We start from the raw sequence: 18,779 nt of genomic DNA, 5'->3' as shown, positions 1-18,779 counted from the left end.
ATTATTTAGTAGATCTGATCCGTTACGATTGCTCCTTGTTCTACAAGGATTAGTTTAATATCTGCAATAGTTTGGCCTTACAAAGGGGGAGGATCTGTGGCATGTAGGGTGGCGTTCGCGGGTCCTAAACGGGATGTTCCTAGGATCAACTTCATGTTGGTTTTTTGGCCTTGTTTAGGATCGGCTTACGAGCACCGTGCGTGGCCATCCGGCCCAACCTGGAGTAGGATGATCCGATTATGTGGTGAAAACCCTAAATCGTCGTAGATCTCATTAGCTTCATCTTGATCAAGCAGGACCACCAAGTATTCGTACACCCCGTACGGATCATGGGTGGATCGGCTCTTTGAGCCGATTCACGGAGATAACTCGAGAGCCGATCGAGGCTCGTATTTAACGTTTACATGTATGCCCTGCGGGGAAACTAAGCGAGGCAATCTCATCACCTTCACGACCGGGTATAGGTCGGGTGGCACGCCCTTGCACTCCGCAACGCCGCGTGTGACCAGAAGAGCATTGCGGGCCGTCGCTCGGAGGGGTCTCAGCCAGCCGTAGCTCTAGGCTCCCCCCGGCTCTACAGTGTTGACAAGGCCGCTGCCCGCCGGTGGGTTTTGGCAGTCAACAGAACTTTAAAGGTGTTCTGGCAATTATGTTTTGCTATTTCATAAAGGACAAGCCGAGTACCACATTTCTATATTTTCTCTATGCTAAAAAGCAAACAGTTGCTTTCAGTGCACTATTATTCATGATCTTTTGTTTGAGTTATTTCTCATGTTGTAACATAGTTGCTAAGTTCTATTGTTAGAATTATATCTATCATGCCTATGTTTAGAGTACTTTGAGCCCAGCTCACAATGCTTTTACAATAACTTGATCAAGATTGTGTTGGCTGCATGTCACCTAAAAATTTATTTTTATTATCACTTACCTACTCGCGGACGAGAAGGAGTTAAGCTTTGGGATGCTGATACATTGCAAACGTATCTATAATTTTTGATGCTCCATGCTTGTTTTGCACCAATTTCTATATGTTTTGTTTACACTTCATGGAACTTTTATGCATTTTCTAGAACTAACCTATTGACAAGATTCCACAGTGCCAGTTCACTGTTTTATGTTGTTTTGTATTTCAGAAAAGTTGTACAGGAAATATTCTCAGAATTGGACGAAACAAAGGCCGAAGTTCCTATTTTACTGTAACAATGACGGAGTCCGGAGGGTAGATGGAGGAGGGCCAGGAGGAGGCCACACCATACCTTTTTTCGAAATGGGGTATATCCCCAGCCTCTGCATCAAGCGATGCATACGGCCTCTTTTATTAGAATCAAAACAGTCTTACAACCAGCATCGTCAAAACTTATTACAATTCATGGATCACTTAAAGTCTCAACAAAAATAATCCATCTAAAAAAATGTAACATGAAGCGCCTTTGCATCAACATGTCAAACGACGATCAACACGCCAACCGCACCGGCTGTAAAATCCCGTGCTACCGTTGCCAGTCGGTTGCACCCAGTATCCATAGCATGGCGCTCCTCTTCTAGCTGGAGATAAGACCACATATGAATCCAATGAGTAGCTAAAGGGATAACCTGCAAAAATGATGGAAAACTTTTTCTGTTAAAGATACAATCATTACGCACATTCCATATAGCCAAAACCAAAGCGCACACACCAACTCTAATGTGGACTTTGTCTTTTTTTGCAACACCATTTTACCAATTGCCAAACATATTTGTAATATTCGAGGGATGAGGTATGTTGAAAGCCATATAAACAATCCTCCAAATCATGAGAAAAAGGGCATGAAATAAAAAGATGTTGTATTGTCTCATCTTGATCACAAAAACAACATTTAGCACAACCATGCCAATTACGCTTAGCCAAGTTATCTTTTGTAAGAATCACTTCCTTATAAAGAAACCACATGAAGAACTTTATCTTTAGTGGAACTTTCATATTCCAGATATATTTCTTAAGAAAAACAGTATTATCATTTAATAAATCAATATACATAGATTTAACTGAGAAAATGCCAAACGTAGTTAAATTCCACTTGAAAAAATCCTCAATATCAGTTAGCTGAACTAAAATGAGTCTATGTAAAAGGTGTGTCCATCTATCCCATTTGTTCCCATTCAAAGTCCCTCTAAAACCTATATTTATAGGATTTTATCCTAACACGTTTTCAACAGTGACATTCTTGTGATTAACAATATTGTATAACGACGGGTAATCATCAGCAAGGGGTCTGTCCCCTAACCAAGTATCCTCCCAAAATCTAGTCTTAAGCCCATTGCCTAGGCGCCACACCATACCTAGGCGCGGCTCAACCTTTGGTCGCGCTTAGGGGTGGTGTGGGGCCCCCTGGCATCCACCAACCTCGCCCTTCCGCCTATAAGTTGTCTCCCGACGCGAAAACCCTAAAGAAATGAGTCTCCATCCACAAAAAGTTCTGTAGCTCCGCCACCATCGAAGAGAAGTTTCGGGGGACAAAATTCTCTGTTCCGGACCCTGCCGGGACGGGGAATTACCCTCGGAGCCATCTCCATCGACTCCACCGCTGTCTTCATCACCGTTGCTGACTCCAGGGAGTAGTTCTCCCACGAGGCTGAGGGCTTTACCGGTAGCTATGTGATCTATCTCTCTCTCCCATGATATGATCTTTTTGTGATCACGAGCTTTGTAATCTAGTTAAATAAGTAGATGTTATTCTTCAACTATTATGCTATTCAAGTGGTTTTATTATGTGATCTCCGAAGACACCTTGTCCCACGGTGTGAAGGTGACAGTGTGCATACCGTGTGTGTCTCTTAAGCTTAATTTACAGAAATACTTATGAATTGTGGTGTCTTGTTAGTACTATCTTTGTATGCTTAAAGTGATAGCGTGTGGCGTCCATAGATTGGGAACACGAACTTTAAGGAGTGCTTATGTAGCCCTACACGGTGAATTTGTGTTTGTTATCAACCGGAGAGTGGTTCAGAGTAGCATAGTGAAGAGATAATATTTATGTATTCAATTATGGTATCATTGTTGAGAGTGTCCACTAGTGAAAGTATGATCCCTAGGCTTTGTTTCTAAGTATTGAAACACAGTTTACAACCAGTTCTGCTACATGTTTGCTTGATGCCATTTTTTTTCAGATTGCAATTACCACTCATACTAATTCATATTACTTGTATTTCACTATCTCTTCGCCGAACTAGTGCACATATACACCTGGCAAGTGTATTGGGTGTGTTAGGGACACAAGAAACTTCTTGTATCGTAATTGCAGCGTTGCTTGAGAGGGGTATCTTTGACCTCTACCTCCCGAGTTCGATAAACCTTGGGTGATCCACTTAAGGGAAACTTGCTGCTGCTCTACAAACTCTGCACTTGGAGGCCCAACACTGTCTACAAGAATAGAAGCGTGTGTAGACATCACACATCGTGGTTGAATGCAGCCTGAGCTATAGCAGATGAAATATGTACAACCATAGATAATCTTTATGGTCAAGGCTAGAGTAGAAATATTATTTTATAACATCTATGATGCGAGATTCCTTTCAGTACGAATCAAGAATTTGGGTCATAACAACTCTTGAAGCAAAAAAAAAACGTGTTGTCCCTATGTATTCTCTTCAAATCATCAGTTTTGCTCCTAAACACCTGCTATGGACCAATGATTAATACACCAATTCTTTTTAGTCTAATCAATGAGTCAATCTCAGGAATGAAGAGTTGAGATGTATTGACAACAATTTGGAGAACTGGTATTGGCTGTCGTGGAGTAACTATGGTGTGATGGTTCACCTATTCCACTCCAGAGGCAAGTCACTGTATCTCTACAGCTGCGTCCTCCATCATGTTGAGTTTATCAATAAACACCAAATAAACCAGCTACATCCCTAACATCTGATCAATCATAACTTTTTCTACGCATGTCTATTTGTGTGCACTGATGATCTAGACTATTATGTCATGTACGTAGTGGAGGAAAACGAGTTGGTGTGATCTTTTTTGTGCACCAAGCTGTGTCATTGTGCTTTGACCTAGACTGGAGGCTAAATTTACATGACATTATCCATGTGACCCTATATTAGTCAACAAAATTAGTTGATGAGAGCATGTAGGTTAAACCTTCCGCTACAAATTAAAATTATTATGCCATCATGTTTATATTCCATTTGTTGCTAATATCATGCATAATGTTTATAAAACTGTATTTTTTCTACTCTCATGTGCAAAATATACACTCCAGTTACAGTTTTGTGTTGCTGACCATGGTCATTGCATACAATGTTGTGTAAAATTTATCAAAGTCATTCCATCATATCTTATAATTTTCATGTTCAGTGCTCCTTCTAACTCTCTTTATTGCCTACCAGCCATTTTATTCGGATTCTACTATTTTGCCTAAGCACAAACTCAAATGATAGCATGCTGCTGTGCTAAATAACCTGCCTGTACCCATGTACCAAACATGTGTAACTTAACTTCAAAATCATGCTTATAGTTAAAAGTTTATTAGCATTGGTGTACATTACTTTTCTTAAACCTGGATCACATGAGGAATTAAGAGAGGGGACAATAAACAGAGGTTCTCGCGCATACCATTCTTCTGATTGCTCCTTTGCTGCATTGTGTAGTATCCTTCGTTAGTGCGTTCTTGGATTGGGACTTCACGAGAATGTAATTTGTGAACCTTTCTGTAAGTTCACCAGTTGAGTCCAATCTCGCAGAATAGTTGAAGTGAACATTAATCTTGCATTTGATGACTGAGTTGATGTTCTAAGGAAACATTAGTTAATCTTTAAAGAGGTCTCTAAAATTTTGGATGGGTAAGGTATATTCTTAATCCAGGTCAAAAAAGGTATACTCTTAATCATTATTGCATTGTTAGTAGAGGACTAGGGAAGATCTGCAACTGGGCTATTTTTAAAATGTTACTGATGTGGGTGTTGATTTTCCTTTGCAAAAAATGTTTGTTTGATCTTTTGCTCCCTGCAATTATTTACTCATCATGAATTGTTTCCGTCTTTTTTTTGACATACTCATCATGGATCGTTTCTATCTTATGTTTACAGGATTGATCGTAGATATCTTCAATTCTCGGAGATCCTATGATGAATTCATGTGAGTCTCTGGTAAGGTGAAAGACAAATATTGTTAGTGTTCTTAAATTTGGCATGTTCCAATTCGTGTATACTTATGAAACATGGATAATAATTATTACACACCAAATCTTATATATGTTTGCAGAAAAAGAGAGATGTCGGCCTAAAGATGTGCATAAACTAAGGTGAGCAACATATATATAGCTGATGGCTGGACAATGGCTTTTGGTGATCAAAGACACACACTTTTTCAATTTTCTGTAATTAGAATAATAATTCGGCACCATGTACCCACATAGTTCCATATTTGATCCTTGGTTGCACAAATATCCAACACCTACATATATGAACTAATACTTACTGATCGGGTTAAGCTCACATTTTGAGTCATCTATTAAACATAGTCGGGGATAATTTCTTGCACTATTTAAGAAATTTAGTTGAGCTCTCAGCCCCCACTCTATGCTTAAAAAACAAAAGTATAGGAAAATAGAGTCTCCTTTGGGTCTGAAGAACCTTGCTTAATTATTCTGGAAAACGCTATATATTTCACAAATCGAGGTAACCTTCCACAATTATTGTTGTCGAAAGTAGGATGTTGATTATTGTTCTTTGAAGTCTAGGCTATGGAAACGACTATGGTGATTTTTAGAGTTGGAGAAAACATTGATGCGTAGCCAAGAGTGACATGTTGGAGTGGGGTGAATACCGAGCACAATGGCGACACAATGGTGAAATAGGTGAATTGGAGGGGCTATGCCTTTGCGGTTCTGTGTTTTACGTGCGCGAGAGAGAGGGGGGAGGGAGGGAGGGAGGGATGGGCGGACGCAGCGGGTACTGACCCAATTTGGCACGCACTTGAGTGCCGGCCCATTCGTTGAGCGCATGAGCTAAAACGCGACTTTAAAGAGGCAGAGCTGGGTTTCGAACCCAGGTGTCGACCATGGGAAAGTGGTGCTTGCCACCGAGCTACGGTTGGGATGCTGATTAGCATTGTGCAGCGGCTTGCTTTATTCGAGATCTGAAATAAAACAGATAAATGCCTTCTGTTCAAGCTAATGTTTAGTTGCTCCTTCGCTTCGATCAAGATTTGTTCTTCTATATATGTGTTTATAATCAGTTCCTATAAACTTTGGTATGTTTCTCACAGCTTTATCTTCTTACTTTTCTTTTCTTTATTTTGTTACTTTTTAAAACTATGTTTATATTTTTTATGATTCAATTTTTTTTTGTTTCATTTCTTTTTTAAAAATCACTCTTTTAGTGCGCTGCTACCTGTATATTTTGGATATGTTTCTCGGACACTACATTTAGTTTTCTATGTAGTTGAGATATATTCCTCAGACGGTATCTAGACACTAATGGTTTATTTTAAAAAAAAAATCACTCTCTCAGTGCGGTGTTCCCTGTATATTTGGGATATGATTCTCGGACACTACATTTAGTTTCCTACGAAATTCATATTTCTCCTACCGGTGGCGGCGGATGTTCAAAATGTATTTATCCGCTATGAGTTTAGTGAAAAACAAGTTGAGAAATAATATCGGTGGGTGACGAGCCCTTGTAGTGACATTTATCGAGCATGTGGCATTCATTAATGTAAGTGATGATGTCGTAGTTGAAACTTTAATGACAATGCAAGAGCGTAGATTGAAAAAATGATGTAATTTTCTATTAATACTATATTTTATCATGTAAGACTCTTTTCATGTTTTGAACTATAATCATGCACATTTGATATATGAATTGGACTCCAATGTTGACAATCGATTTTTTTTATATATTATTCATTTAATAACTTTTTGATAATTGGGACGAAGCGATTTTTGTTAGAGATGTGCACCCCCTCCAATTTTATCCGGCGTCCGCCACTGGAGGGAGGGAGTAATGCATGTCATGGTGAGAACTAATACGTCCATATGCACATGTAAACATAATATTACAATACACATCAGTAAGATCCATTGGTACCAGAAGAAAGGTACCAACTAAAATAATAGAGGTGTTCCTTCTATCTAAACTATAGGATGCTCCGCGCGTTGCAGCGGAACATATTGCAAGACAGTTATAATGTTTATCTAATATAAGTTTTTGGGCACCGTCGGTACTCATGAATTACAAAGAACAAAATCAATTAAAGTAGTTCAAATACTATGTTCAAGTGGAACAATGATTTCGGAAAGAAAAATCATTTATTAGGATGGTGTACGCTGGTATGTAGTACTACCTCCGTTTCAAGGAATAAGACGCACGCGTATTCCAAGACGAACTTTGACCATAAAAATTGAGCAACAAAATCTTGATTATATTATATGTAATTAGTATCGTTAGATTCGTATTGAAAAGAACTTTTCAATGATACTAATTTCATACAAACAATGTTTATCTATTTAAAGTAATTCTTGGTCAAACAAAAAACACGTAAAACGAGAACGCCTTATTCCTTAAAACGGAGGTAGTAGTAGTCACGTACTCTTTAATACCAGCCTCTGGAGTTGTGGCGATCATGAACAAATAAATATAAGAAGGTTGGACTACCGAGGAAGCAGTGTCTGAAGCGTCCTCCACCAACCAAAACAATATCCCATCTGATGTGCCTGAAACATTAATCAATTAGTTCATGCTTAATTTGCAATGTAATTATGGTATGTATTGCGAACATAATTGCTCAAACTGGATTTCGTAGGAGAATTGTCCAAAATGCTAAGTGACACAAAAAACTTGAGAGAATTGTATAATCTGTGACACATACCTGAACGTTTAACATCCCTGCTTCCGGATGCACGAAACGATGAAAGAAGCAATTCATATAGTCGAAATCTTCCCTTGCAGAACTCACTGGACAGCGCCAGAATACAATCTTGTGGTAGTCATTCGCAGCGACAAAATCAATATCAGAAACTCAAAACCATGTAACTGCATTAGAAATTAAGAGGGTCCCATGCTCCGAGGCAGCCAGAAATGCGTGTGCCGGTGTTTTTTACCACCAGAGATCGGCATCATGATTGGTTGGCCTTCTAATGTGTCATCCACAAGCAAATAGGTGAGCAGTAAACCACAACGTTGCATGGGATTGATAGACCACGACAGCAGAAACTTTCGATCAGAGCGGAGCGCATATAAACTCGACCCTCTTGCTTGAAGAAGGCGAAGGGAAGACCAAGAAAATGGAAGGTGAGAACTGCTTCTATAAATAACAGTCCCATCGGTTCTCCTGGGAAGACAAAAGGAAGAAAGACCATCAATGCGTCAATCTAATGGAAGGTGGCCAGAGGTAATAAAATATGATGCGTTGAAGAAACGAAAAAAAAAACATAATTTCATGACGCAGGTGTCCTCCCGCATCCCCCTCCGTTACAGACTTGGATGGGTTCATCACTGACTCAAAAATGTAGTGGGAAGAAAATTGGACTTAATGCACCAGTAGTGGTAGAGGAAGAGGAGATCAACAGGAGTTCAAACGAAAAGAAACTGAACCGAACCACAACTGATGACCTGGTTTAAGAAGATGATGTGGCACCCTCATGAGGTGGCATAGCAGCATGTTGAGAGAAATCACTTAGTGGGTTGCTCCAATTTAGATACTAGATGATACCCCGCGCGTTGCAGCGGAACCATTAGAAACAAACTACTGAACACTGAAAATGTTGAAATATTATACAAAAATATCATAGCATGACCTGAAAGGTAAAATAAATATTGCACATCTTGAATATGGAAATAACACTTGGAATAATACAACCTGTATTGATTTAGAGCACTATATTTGATTTGTCACAAATTGTATGCAAATCATGAGTTCTTATTTACACTCACTTTCACCCATCAGACAAACTTGTACGTAGTAGTTCCTTTTGTAAATCCTCCCGTGTGCACAGATTCTGACATATATGTAGAAAGTGAATCGTAATGAACATAAACAATCGAGTAATATAAAGAAATGTTCTAAAACAGCAAACACGTGATGAATTAGTAACTAACCAGCAATTGAAGCTCATCCAAGATGGAGATGATGATCTGATCAATAGTTGTACAAACCCCTGGGCAATTGATAAGAGTTTTGCCCCTAAAAAATGAGTACGGACAGTGACTAATGTAGAAGGTATGAATAGCTGAAAGATATCATATGAAATAGATTTATCTTCTGCATTGATGGTCCGTGACCGTGTGCATATATGAGCCTGCAAAGACCAATAAAAACTAATACCACCATGGAATAACGTAAATGATTGATACAATAGAAATTGTATTCAGATCTAATTCAAAATCCCTGCGAACATGTGAACACAACCTCGGCAAAAGAACTCAATTCCGCCTCAGATCTTATTATCGAGGACAACACAAAAGATCAGGTTGATCCACAGTTGCAGACAATGGCGACGCTAAGGAAGCAGGGTGAGCTCGCCTCAAATCCTGTGGATGAAGTAGAAAATGAATCAGCTCACCGAGGGTTGGTTTTGGCCAACAGGACATCCAGAGCGGTCCAAGATCTGCTGGCAAAAAAACTAAGAGACTGGGTTAGGGGTCATAGATTTGGATCAAGCAAATAAACTATTGAATCAGAGTGGAAAAATATTTACAATTAACGCATCTGAGGATAACCAAAGAATAATGAACCACGGGAATCGATTTGATTTCAAGTTTCTGATGAAAATAGGAAAATCTGAACTCATCTGTACAGGGGTGGAACTCCTGCCATGGGCACATCGAGCAAAAGAGATGTGCGGGGCAGGAGAAAGTTAGGCGATGCGTTGCGCGGACGACGACAACGACCACCGACCGGCGCCGCCGTCCCGTCCTGATGAAGACGATCCGCTCCATGCAACGTCTCCGTCGGACCCTCAGGAGACGATGACCACCAATTGGCGAGAGAAGCCGATGCAAGGAAGGATACGACTTGCACACAGACGCGTCGACGATAATGGCAGGCTCATCCATGATCTTGCTGCTACTTCTTTGAGAGGCGAGGGAGGTTGAACTTGGAAGCACAGGCATGCGCACCTGGTGCTCATGTCCGCCGGCAGCCACCGGGGCGGACGGGGACGCGACGGGCTGCTGGCTCGTTGCTGGTTTTCCGAGACGATGATGGGGTCGACATGGCCACGTCTTCCAAGGGAGACGTCATGGGTGGTGAATTGAAGCAAGGATTGTTTGGACATTCAGTTTATAGGAAGAGCCTCTCAGGGAGATGAGACGGTGGCATGGAGAGCCCGAGAGGTTGGGGGTGGGGGACTGTTTGACTACAGAAATTAATTGAGTAATGGACCCTTAAGTAATTGCAGTTTCTTTTCAGGCGTGGGGATGACTACAGGGAATGGCTTGAGGAGTGGCTGGGCAAAGCGGTGGGATAATAAGGGTGACGTAGCATGCAGTTTTTGCTTTCCGATGACATGGCATATTTGCTTAGGTGGCAGTCTACGATTGCTTGGTGATGATTGATGATGTGGATAGGTTGCATGTCAAAAGAAATGGGATCACCTATTAAAAATAGAAAGATTATAGATGAGGCTTTTGAAATAGGACAACCTAGGTGGAATTACGATAATTATTTTTGGCCACATAAATACCCTCATAGTATTCCAATACAAACAAGCTCGGAACGTCGATTTTCTTTGGCTATCATTATGAACATTCTTTTTTACTATCATCATAATGACCAAGATAATGATATTCCATTCATTTATAGAAAGTTGTCTGGTTACTTAGTCTTGAGTTTACCGCTCTCATGGTATGGTAAAAGATGTGTGTCCATCCAGTTTGCACTGTGAGTATTGTTTGTTCGCATTCTTGCATAAAACTTTATGTGCACATGATAGATTGCTTGTGCATGATGGTTACACGTTGAGGAAGAAACTTTTAATGCACGTGCTCAAATGGCATGCAAATGAAGTTGAGAAAAAACATTCATGACGTTGTGCGAAGATACCTTAGGTGCGTCAAGGGAGAATGGCTATTAAAATAAAGGATAATGTGTCCGTCCTTGCATTTTATACGCAGTGCATCATCAAATTATGTGAAGTAAACTTTTATGCATTGCTTGGCCGCGTAACATGTGTGGCGCTAAACATAGGGAGCCGTGGCGGGCATTCCGTAGAAGCGAACCGGTGGACCATTCCCATGTAGTGCTCCGTCTCCCTGGGCAAGTGGCAGAAACAGACAACGCCGGCCGGCGCACGGCCGAGCTGGTGCACCGCGCCCCAAAAAGATCGCACATCCGGCGGTGCCGCACGGTCGCGGGCTGAGGCGAGCGCGCGCCGAGCTCATGGCTCTACGCCTCCGCCGCTTCCCCGCACGCAACCGCCTCGCGCCTCCTCCTCCTCTTCTTAACTCTTTAACCCGCCCGCGCCTCCCTCCCTCACTCCTCTCGCCACCGCAACGACTTCCCCCTTCCAGCTGAATCACCGGCAGCTCCCACCCCCTATGCCTCTCGCGGCCGCCGCCGCCGCCGCGTGCCCCACCCCGATTGGCCTGGGGCCCCGCCCGTCATGCCGCGCATCCGCGCAGCCGCGCCGCCGCCGCCGGGTCCGGCTGGAGGCGAGCTCCTCGGCATCCGCGCCGGCGCCTGCGAAAGCGGACGAGGGGGGCGGTGCGGGGCCCTGCCCCGTCGTCAGGTTCGACATGGCCGACTTCACCATCGCCGACCGCGTCAGCGTCGGGCTCCACGGACGGGTTAGTTACTGTTTACCTGAACCCCTCTAATTCGCTCTCCCTCAGGCTAATTTTGTCGTGCTTCTCCCCTGCCGCAGTCGGATGAGACGATCTTCGAGGCCACCGTGCGCGATCCGAGCAGGTCAGCGGCGTGGAACACGCTGGATACCACGAATTCGTTGGACCCATAATCACTTCCCCTTTTCCCCTCTGTTTTTTTTTTTTTTTTTTGTATTCAGTGAGCTCTACGGGTCGACGGTGGTGCTGCGGCAGCTCACTAGCTCGCAGGCCAAGCGCAGGGGCCGGCGAGCGCTAGAGGTGATTCATTTTGTCTGTTGTTGCTTACTTAGTGTGTTGGAATGCATGTAGAATGTTCTGAGCTCGAGTGGGCCGTGTTGATCACAGGTGCTGAAGAAGCTGGCCCGTCGCCAGATGATGTACCACTCTTACGCGATGCAGGTCCATGGCTACGTCACTCCAACCAAGGCCATGGACGTGGAGGAGGTTGATGCTCCACTCGTCTTGGTGCACGGGGTTAGAGCCTTTGCTTTACTTCCCCGACCTGATCCTGTCTTAACATAAATGTGGAAGTGCCATTTTTCATGTTCTGGGCCTAGTTGCATTAGAACTATCAGTCATTTTCATACCAGGGCCTGCCTGCTTGGGTTTACCGTTTAGGGTGTTTCTAGATGCAGCTTGTTCTTGCTAGATTCAGCAGTGTCCTCTGCCTGGTATGGTATACTCATTATGTCGACTCAAATTATTTTGATGCAGTACCATGGAAGTTACTCCTTGCGTCACTGGTTGCAACTCTCAGATTGGCTTCCAACCTTGGAGGCAACATTAGCATTGGATGAAGAACAAGTAAGGAGGGTAGGAGATGATTCAATTGGTGGACCTGCTGTAACTCGGCAGCTACGTTTGATCAGGATATTGATGAGAGACCTTCTCATTGGTGTAAGCTTTGAAAGATAAAGATTTCGTATGTACCCATTCACTGTTTCATCTGGATTGAAAATACATATTTATTCTATGCAGGTAAATTACCTGCATAGCCATGGAATGGCACATACTGAGCTTAGACTGGAGAATGTTCATGTAAGCCCAGTAGACAAGCATGTCAAAGTAAGCATCATTTCCTTTTATTCTGCCCTTGCGATCATGCTTAGATTACGGAGGACACTGATTAATCAATGCCATTTGGCCCATTTCATGTAATACAGTCCAACTTTACTGATTTGCTGAGATAAGCGAAACATTACTACTCTATAACATTCCAATTCTGAATTATATTATTGCCTTTCTGTATGAAAAACATTACGTCATCGTACGCTGTATTATCGGAATCATGCATATGAAAGCAATCTCTTAATTGCTACTGCACATATTTCTCTTTACTCTTTCTGTAGTCTTAACTACTGATAAGTACAGAACAAGAATGTTGCGTCTGAAGAATAAATGCTAATGCACAGATTTCTCTTTACTACATTCTGAACAAGTAAGGTGAATATCTATGCAAGCTAAGGATGTTGCTTCTGAAGAATATCCTATTAGGCAAATCCAATGTTTAATTAGAAAAGTAAATGATGGACATGGTTATTGGAAAGGAGGTGAATAAGACATGCTGCCTCCACTCCCAACTGCAATATCAGTGTTGTTGGAACGTCACACTTAGGATCTTTGTATGTCAGCAGTCTTGCGTGCTTATCATGATGATTTTCCTCAGTTTTACAGTCATTTGTGTTGTTAGACTTACTTTCACACTATCAGTGAGCAAATAGTCAACTTAGAAAAAGATATTTCAGTTCATCATCATAGAAGAAAATATTACTATGGTTTGGTTTATGGAAAATTGAGAAAATATATTATTTCTTTCATCAAGCAATCTATTTATTAGTTAACTTTTGAATCTGAAATGTTAGTGTAACATTTGCATTATTGCTATGAACAATTAGCTGCTGTCTCTTAAATGTACTTTGGGTGAGGTGTGCCTCCTTGTGTATATTGCTGAGTATGACATTCGAACAGCCTTCTTTAAGAATGCTGGTGTCCAGATGTGCACTTGTATCACTTGCCATATGCGTACTTGTCGTGTTAAGCCTGGAAATATTTGAATCTATAACCTGATCACAGGTTTCACTTATGAAATGGAATTGGGGAGTGATCCCCCTATTAATCTAAAATGTACATTTGACTAAACCGTGTGAAGTTTGTGCGTTCTTTTTGTCCCAATGTTCTGTAGCTTTCATTCCATCTAAAGTTAACACGGTTATCAATTTCGTGTTTTCTTCATCTTTGTTAGGTTGGTATTCTTGGGAATGCTGTTGATTTTCATGACAGTGATCCTAGCAACAGTACAGTGGCAAGTAACAATGAAAGAAGAAAAATGATGATAGCATTTGACATGAGGTAGGTTTGGTAGCTTCTGTTTGCAGTTAACAGTAGTTAACTGCATGCACACTATTAATTGAAATATTTTTTTCCCTAGATGCGTTGGCTTCATCATGGCAAAGATGGTTCTCAGAGAGCTCATGGATTCATCAACATTTCTAAAATTCAAGTCCTTCTTGACTAAGGTGTTTTTTGTGTGCATTCCCCTTGAGTTATTCCTTTGTGCGGCTTGTCATTCCATTATTCCATCCTTGTTCTTGCAATGGCATTGTATGCCTATTACAGTATAATCGCTTTGCATCTAAACCCTGAATGTTGAGAATATTTTTCGTAAAATCTCCGCGGATATTAGTAAAAAAATTAGAAATACCATCCTAAGCTAATAATGCTCCTTCCGTCCATAAAAGAATGTCTCAACTTTGTCTAAATTTTCATGTATGTACACTCTAAAACACGTCTAGATACATGTGTATCTAGACAAAGTTGAGACATCCTTTTATGGATAGAGAAAGTAAGATATATCTGATGAATACACATTGACGGCACATAATTTCTGTTAAGAAGAAAGGCTGCAACAACCACATAATTACAGTCGTAAGAGGGACAATGATCCATAAATCTGTTAGGAATAAGCCACGCCGCGACGTCGACCAGCGTGTGTGCGCCTAGGTCGAGTCCGGACTGCGTGGCCTCGTCCGTGTTCCTGCTCATGGCCGTGGCAGCTGTGCCTAGTGTGCGTTTGTGTTTCTAGTCATAGTCAGTTAGTAGCCGCGTCCGTAGCATGGAGAGCTGCATGCAGTAGGGGGTCGTTGCTAGCTGTTAGAGGGCAGCGGCGTTTTTCGCCGGAGGGCTGGTTCGACGTGTTTCGCCGAGGCCAGCCCCAACATGTGGTATCAGAGCCTTGTCGATCCGAGGCGCGGCCGTGGCGCGCGGTCAGTCCGCGACGAGCACGGCGGACGCGGAGGCGGCGAGGGGACGCCGTATGTGCGGCGAGCGCGGCGACCGCGGCGGACCTGCGTGGTGGCGCAGAGGCCGCGGTGGCGCGGCATGGCGGTGGCATGGAGGAGCTGCGCGGCCACGGAGGCCGTAGCGGCGCCATGCGACGGCCATGGAAGAAACCCGGCGTGTGTCGCCGAGGAAGAGGACCGCGTCCTGGGCGCGCCGGGCTGGCCGCGTTGCCTGCGTCAGTGCGCGGCATGGGCGTGAGCTGGAGGCGTGTGGAGCGGGCGACGGTCGCCAAGGAGGAAGAAGATCGAGCTGCTCGAGCGGCCGCGTTGCCTGCGTCAGTGCGCGGCATGTGCGTGAGCCGAGGGCGTGCGGATCACCGGAGGAGAACGTGTCCAGCGGAGCGCAGGACAGCCGCGTCGATCACGTCAGTGTGCGATCGTGTGCGCGAGCCGGGGCGCGCAGGGCATGGCGTCATGGAGGAGCTCGGCGTGTGTCGCTGAGGAGCTCGGTGGCGGAGTCGGCGTGTGTCGCCGGCGGAGCTCGGCGTGCGTCGCTGAGGGAGAAGATGGAGGCTGTGGCGTCTGTGCGGAGAATGCAGCGGTGTTCACTTTCCGTGAGGCCGTAGTGGTGGTCATGGCGACGAGGACAACAACGGGAGCTGCATCAACTCCGGCGACGGCATGTCGTGGTTTAGGGGAAGTCGTGGCTTAGGAGGAGAATGTTAGGAATAAGCCACGCCGCGACGTCGACCAGCGTGTGTGCGCCTAGGTCGAGTCCGGACTGCGTGGCCTCGTCCGTGTTCCTGCTCATGGCCGTGGCAGCTGTGCCTAGTGTGCGTTTGTGTTTCTAGTCATAGTCAGTTAGTAGCCGCGTCCGTAGCATGGAGAGCTGCATGCAGTAGGGGGTCGTTGCTAGCTGTTGGAGGCAGCTGCGTGGTACGTGTTTGTGCGCGTCGTGCGCGCGGCCGGCGCATGCGGATCGAGCTGCAGCGTGGAGTTCGTGCTCCTGGCACCAGACTAGCTATAAGACCTGCTGTCCTGGTACGAGCTAATAGAGTACCAGAGCTGATCATGTAGACATTGCAAAGATAAAGAAGATTGGGGCGTTCGTGCGCCCACGGCGGCGTTCGTGCGCCGGCCCGGAAAAACTTCAGTGTCTTGTGTCTTTCTTCTACCTCTGTCCGTGAGTGAGAGAGAGACAGAGAGAGCTAGCTAGAGCTAGCGCCAACAAAATCCTAAAGGACTTCTACCAAATATACAAACTTAGCAGCTACTGCCCGATCCCCTTCTGGCGGTTGGGCATGCCAACATGCTCTCCATAATGTTTCAGTAATATTGGGGATTTAGAGCTTCGCCTTATTGCAAGATCTTAGATATCCTTTTGACTTGCAATGTTACAGCCGTAGGTCTGTTTGAGATTTAACACCACATATTCATGCAGGTGACTTCAACTTTTTTAAGTTTTTAAAAATGTTTATAGTGGAACTAAGAAAACTATGACTCCATGATCAGTAACCTATATTGCAGGGAAATGATCCATCATGTCTGCGTGAGTTCCTTGTACCAATTCTAACCCAAAATTCCCCATCTGGGAATATTGGCCTGCAGGTAAGGATTTATATCTACAGTATATTTCCGCGACATATTATTTCTTGAAGCTATCTGATGTTATTATGGTTTTCTGTTGTTATTCTTAGATGCTAGATAGGAACTGGGGTGCTGGTTGGAATCTTTTGGCCGTACTACTAGCAACAAAACCTGACAAAAGGATAAGGTAAGATTAATCCTACTGTTAGTAATCCTACAAGCTAAATTTACAAATTTGGAACAGGTTTGATACTGGCATTAGATAATTCGAAATTCTTACTTTCTTATATTAACTTAATCTGTAGTTGCATCGATGCACTCCGACATCCGTTCCTTTGTGGACCTAAATGGCGTATAAGTCCAACTGTGAATGTTGTCCGTTGGGGTTTGGGATCTACTGCTGTCCGCCTGGCTGAAGATTATATTTATGGACATCATCAGGTATTATTTTTCTGACATACTGTATGACTCAAGCAGAATCTCCAGCCCAAATGTTCACAAGAGGCTTGAGCTTCGATCCAAAGTGAACCTGACACTTACAATGAAAGCTATCATTCGTAACTTATATGAAGAACTGTGACGGAAGCCCAGTTAACTTATAAAGCTTCATTTACCATGTTTACAGCGTAGACGGTTATCATATTTCATTGAGTTGATGGAGGTGCTGAACCCTAATCCAAGAACAGAGGTAACTGTTGTGTTCCTGCTCCAAGTTCTGATAAATGTTAATTATAAATACCGTGTGAGGTGAACTTTGTTCTGAGCTAATTGACTGCCTGAGCTTAGTTTTTTTTAGATAAGCCGTTATAGTTTCTTGATCACAATGATTGTAGGGTTTACATGTGATGAGTTCACTTGATCTATTTGTTATATTCTGCTGTGTGTCCATAGAAAATTCAAGAGAGAACATTTTAATTCCCTATTTGTTTTGCAGGATAGATGGTTCTTGTTATCAATGTATTTCCATTTTATTTTTGTCTCTTTTTTCAATTCATGTGTTCTCTTCTTGACATGATTACTTATATGTATTTCTTTTTTGCTTTTGTTTACTTAGAATTGGCTTTCCCTCCTTCCTGGTCGTTGGTGCCTCTTATACTGTACTGGAAGGCACATCGGTCTAACACTTCGTCAGGCTACCCCCAGAGTCCTGATCACTGATGCGTTCCTCACATTTGCTGAAACTCCAGAGTCTGTTGATCCTGTTTTATCCCTTACATCAGAAATTGGTTTCAAAATTATGCCAGAATCTGACTGGCCTCATGACAAATCTGGCACTGAAGGAATTTTGTCGCTTACCACATCAGCAAGGATAACTCATGGGAGCATTTATACCAATGCAGATGATATTGAAGGGAGGAGGATTACATCTTCTAGTTATCGTCGTGGTAAATGGGGAAAAGCTTCAAATATCAAGCAGCTGCCAGCTAGCCTCCCCGCAGCAAGCATTAATGTCGATGATGACGAAGTCGATGTGTCGATGAGTTGCGGGTCCACTTTGAATGTCAATTCTGCACGGAAAGTGCTGCAAGAGGTCCGTACTCAGACCCCGCCAGAAATGTTCGACTTGTCAAAGATTGTTTGCGGTACCTACATTGATTCAAGGTTGATGATTCTTCGCGGTGTCAATGGGTCGGCTTTACTTTTCATTAGATCAAATCGCATGTCTGACTCCTGACTCCTGAAGAGAACATTGTAATCCATTTTTCCTGTACATTCTTGTATCTCTAGGTGTACATTATTCATTTGTAACAAGTGTACATAATTGGGTGTGTAGGCCTAAGTTAAAAGAAGGTGCATAGGAAATCATACTGCCACGTTGTTTCTTGGAACAAGTAGAAAATATAGCCCCATCCCGTTTAAAAGAAATAGAGGGGGTTTTAAGTGAGCTTGGGAAAGTACTGACAGGTAAGTCTTTTACTTTTTACTTGAGTGGATTCTACTTCTTACCCTGTGTATGTGATTTTGTCTCCCACTTAACCTTTTTGACACTTTTTACCCTATACTAGTTGAATGCCTCGTGCATTGCATTAAAATTCTTTCCGGCCGCGCATGTAAACATAATGCACATATAAATTTAAAAATAAAAATAAAAACAATGCACAT

The 18,779-nt window shown here is 43.0% G+C and overlaps 1 protein-coding gene across 1 annotated transcript; it reads left to right on the top strand.

Moving 5' to 3' along the window:
• The first annotated feature begins 11,508 nt into the window (after positions 1-11,508).
• On the top strand, positions 11,509-18,561 carry LOC124681738 (probable plastid-lipid-associated protein 14, chloroplastic). The gene is made up of 13 exons (XM_047216566.1): positions 11,509-11,772; positions 11,850-11,893; positions 11,991-12,069; positions 12,157-12,285; positions 12,526-12,708; positions 12,790-12,876; positions 14,054-14,160; positions 14,240-14,327; positions 16,617-16,697; positions 16,787-16,863; positions 16,982-17,117; positions 17,302-17,364; positions 17,731-18,561. The coding sequence occupies exons 1-13, from the start codon at positions 11,524-11,526 to the stop codon at positions 18,349-18,351; spliced, it is 1,944 nt and encodes a 647-aa protein (XP_047072522.1). The 5' UTR covers positions 11,509-11,523; the 3' UTR covers positions 18,352-18,561.
• The last annotated feature ends 218 nt before the right edge of the window (positions 18,562-18,779 follow it).

This window comes from Lolium rigidum, unplaced genomic scaffold (genome assembly GCF_022539505.1).
Source record: "Lolium rigidum isolate FL_2022 unplaced genomic scaffold, APGP_CSIRO_Lrig_0.1 contig_54168_1, whole genome shotgun sequence".
NCBI lineage: Eukaryota > Viridiplantae > Streptophyta > Magnoliopsida > Poales > Poaceae > Lolium > Lolium rigidum.
This window is presented reverse-complemented; position numbering and strand designations above follow the sequence as displayed.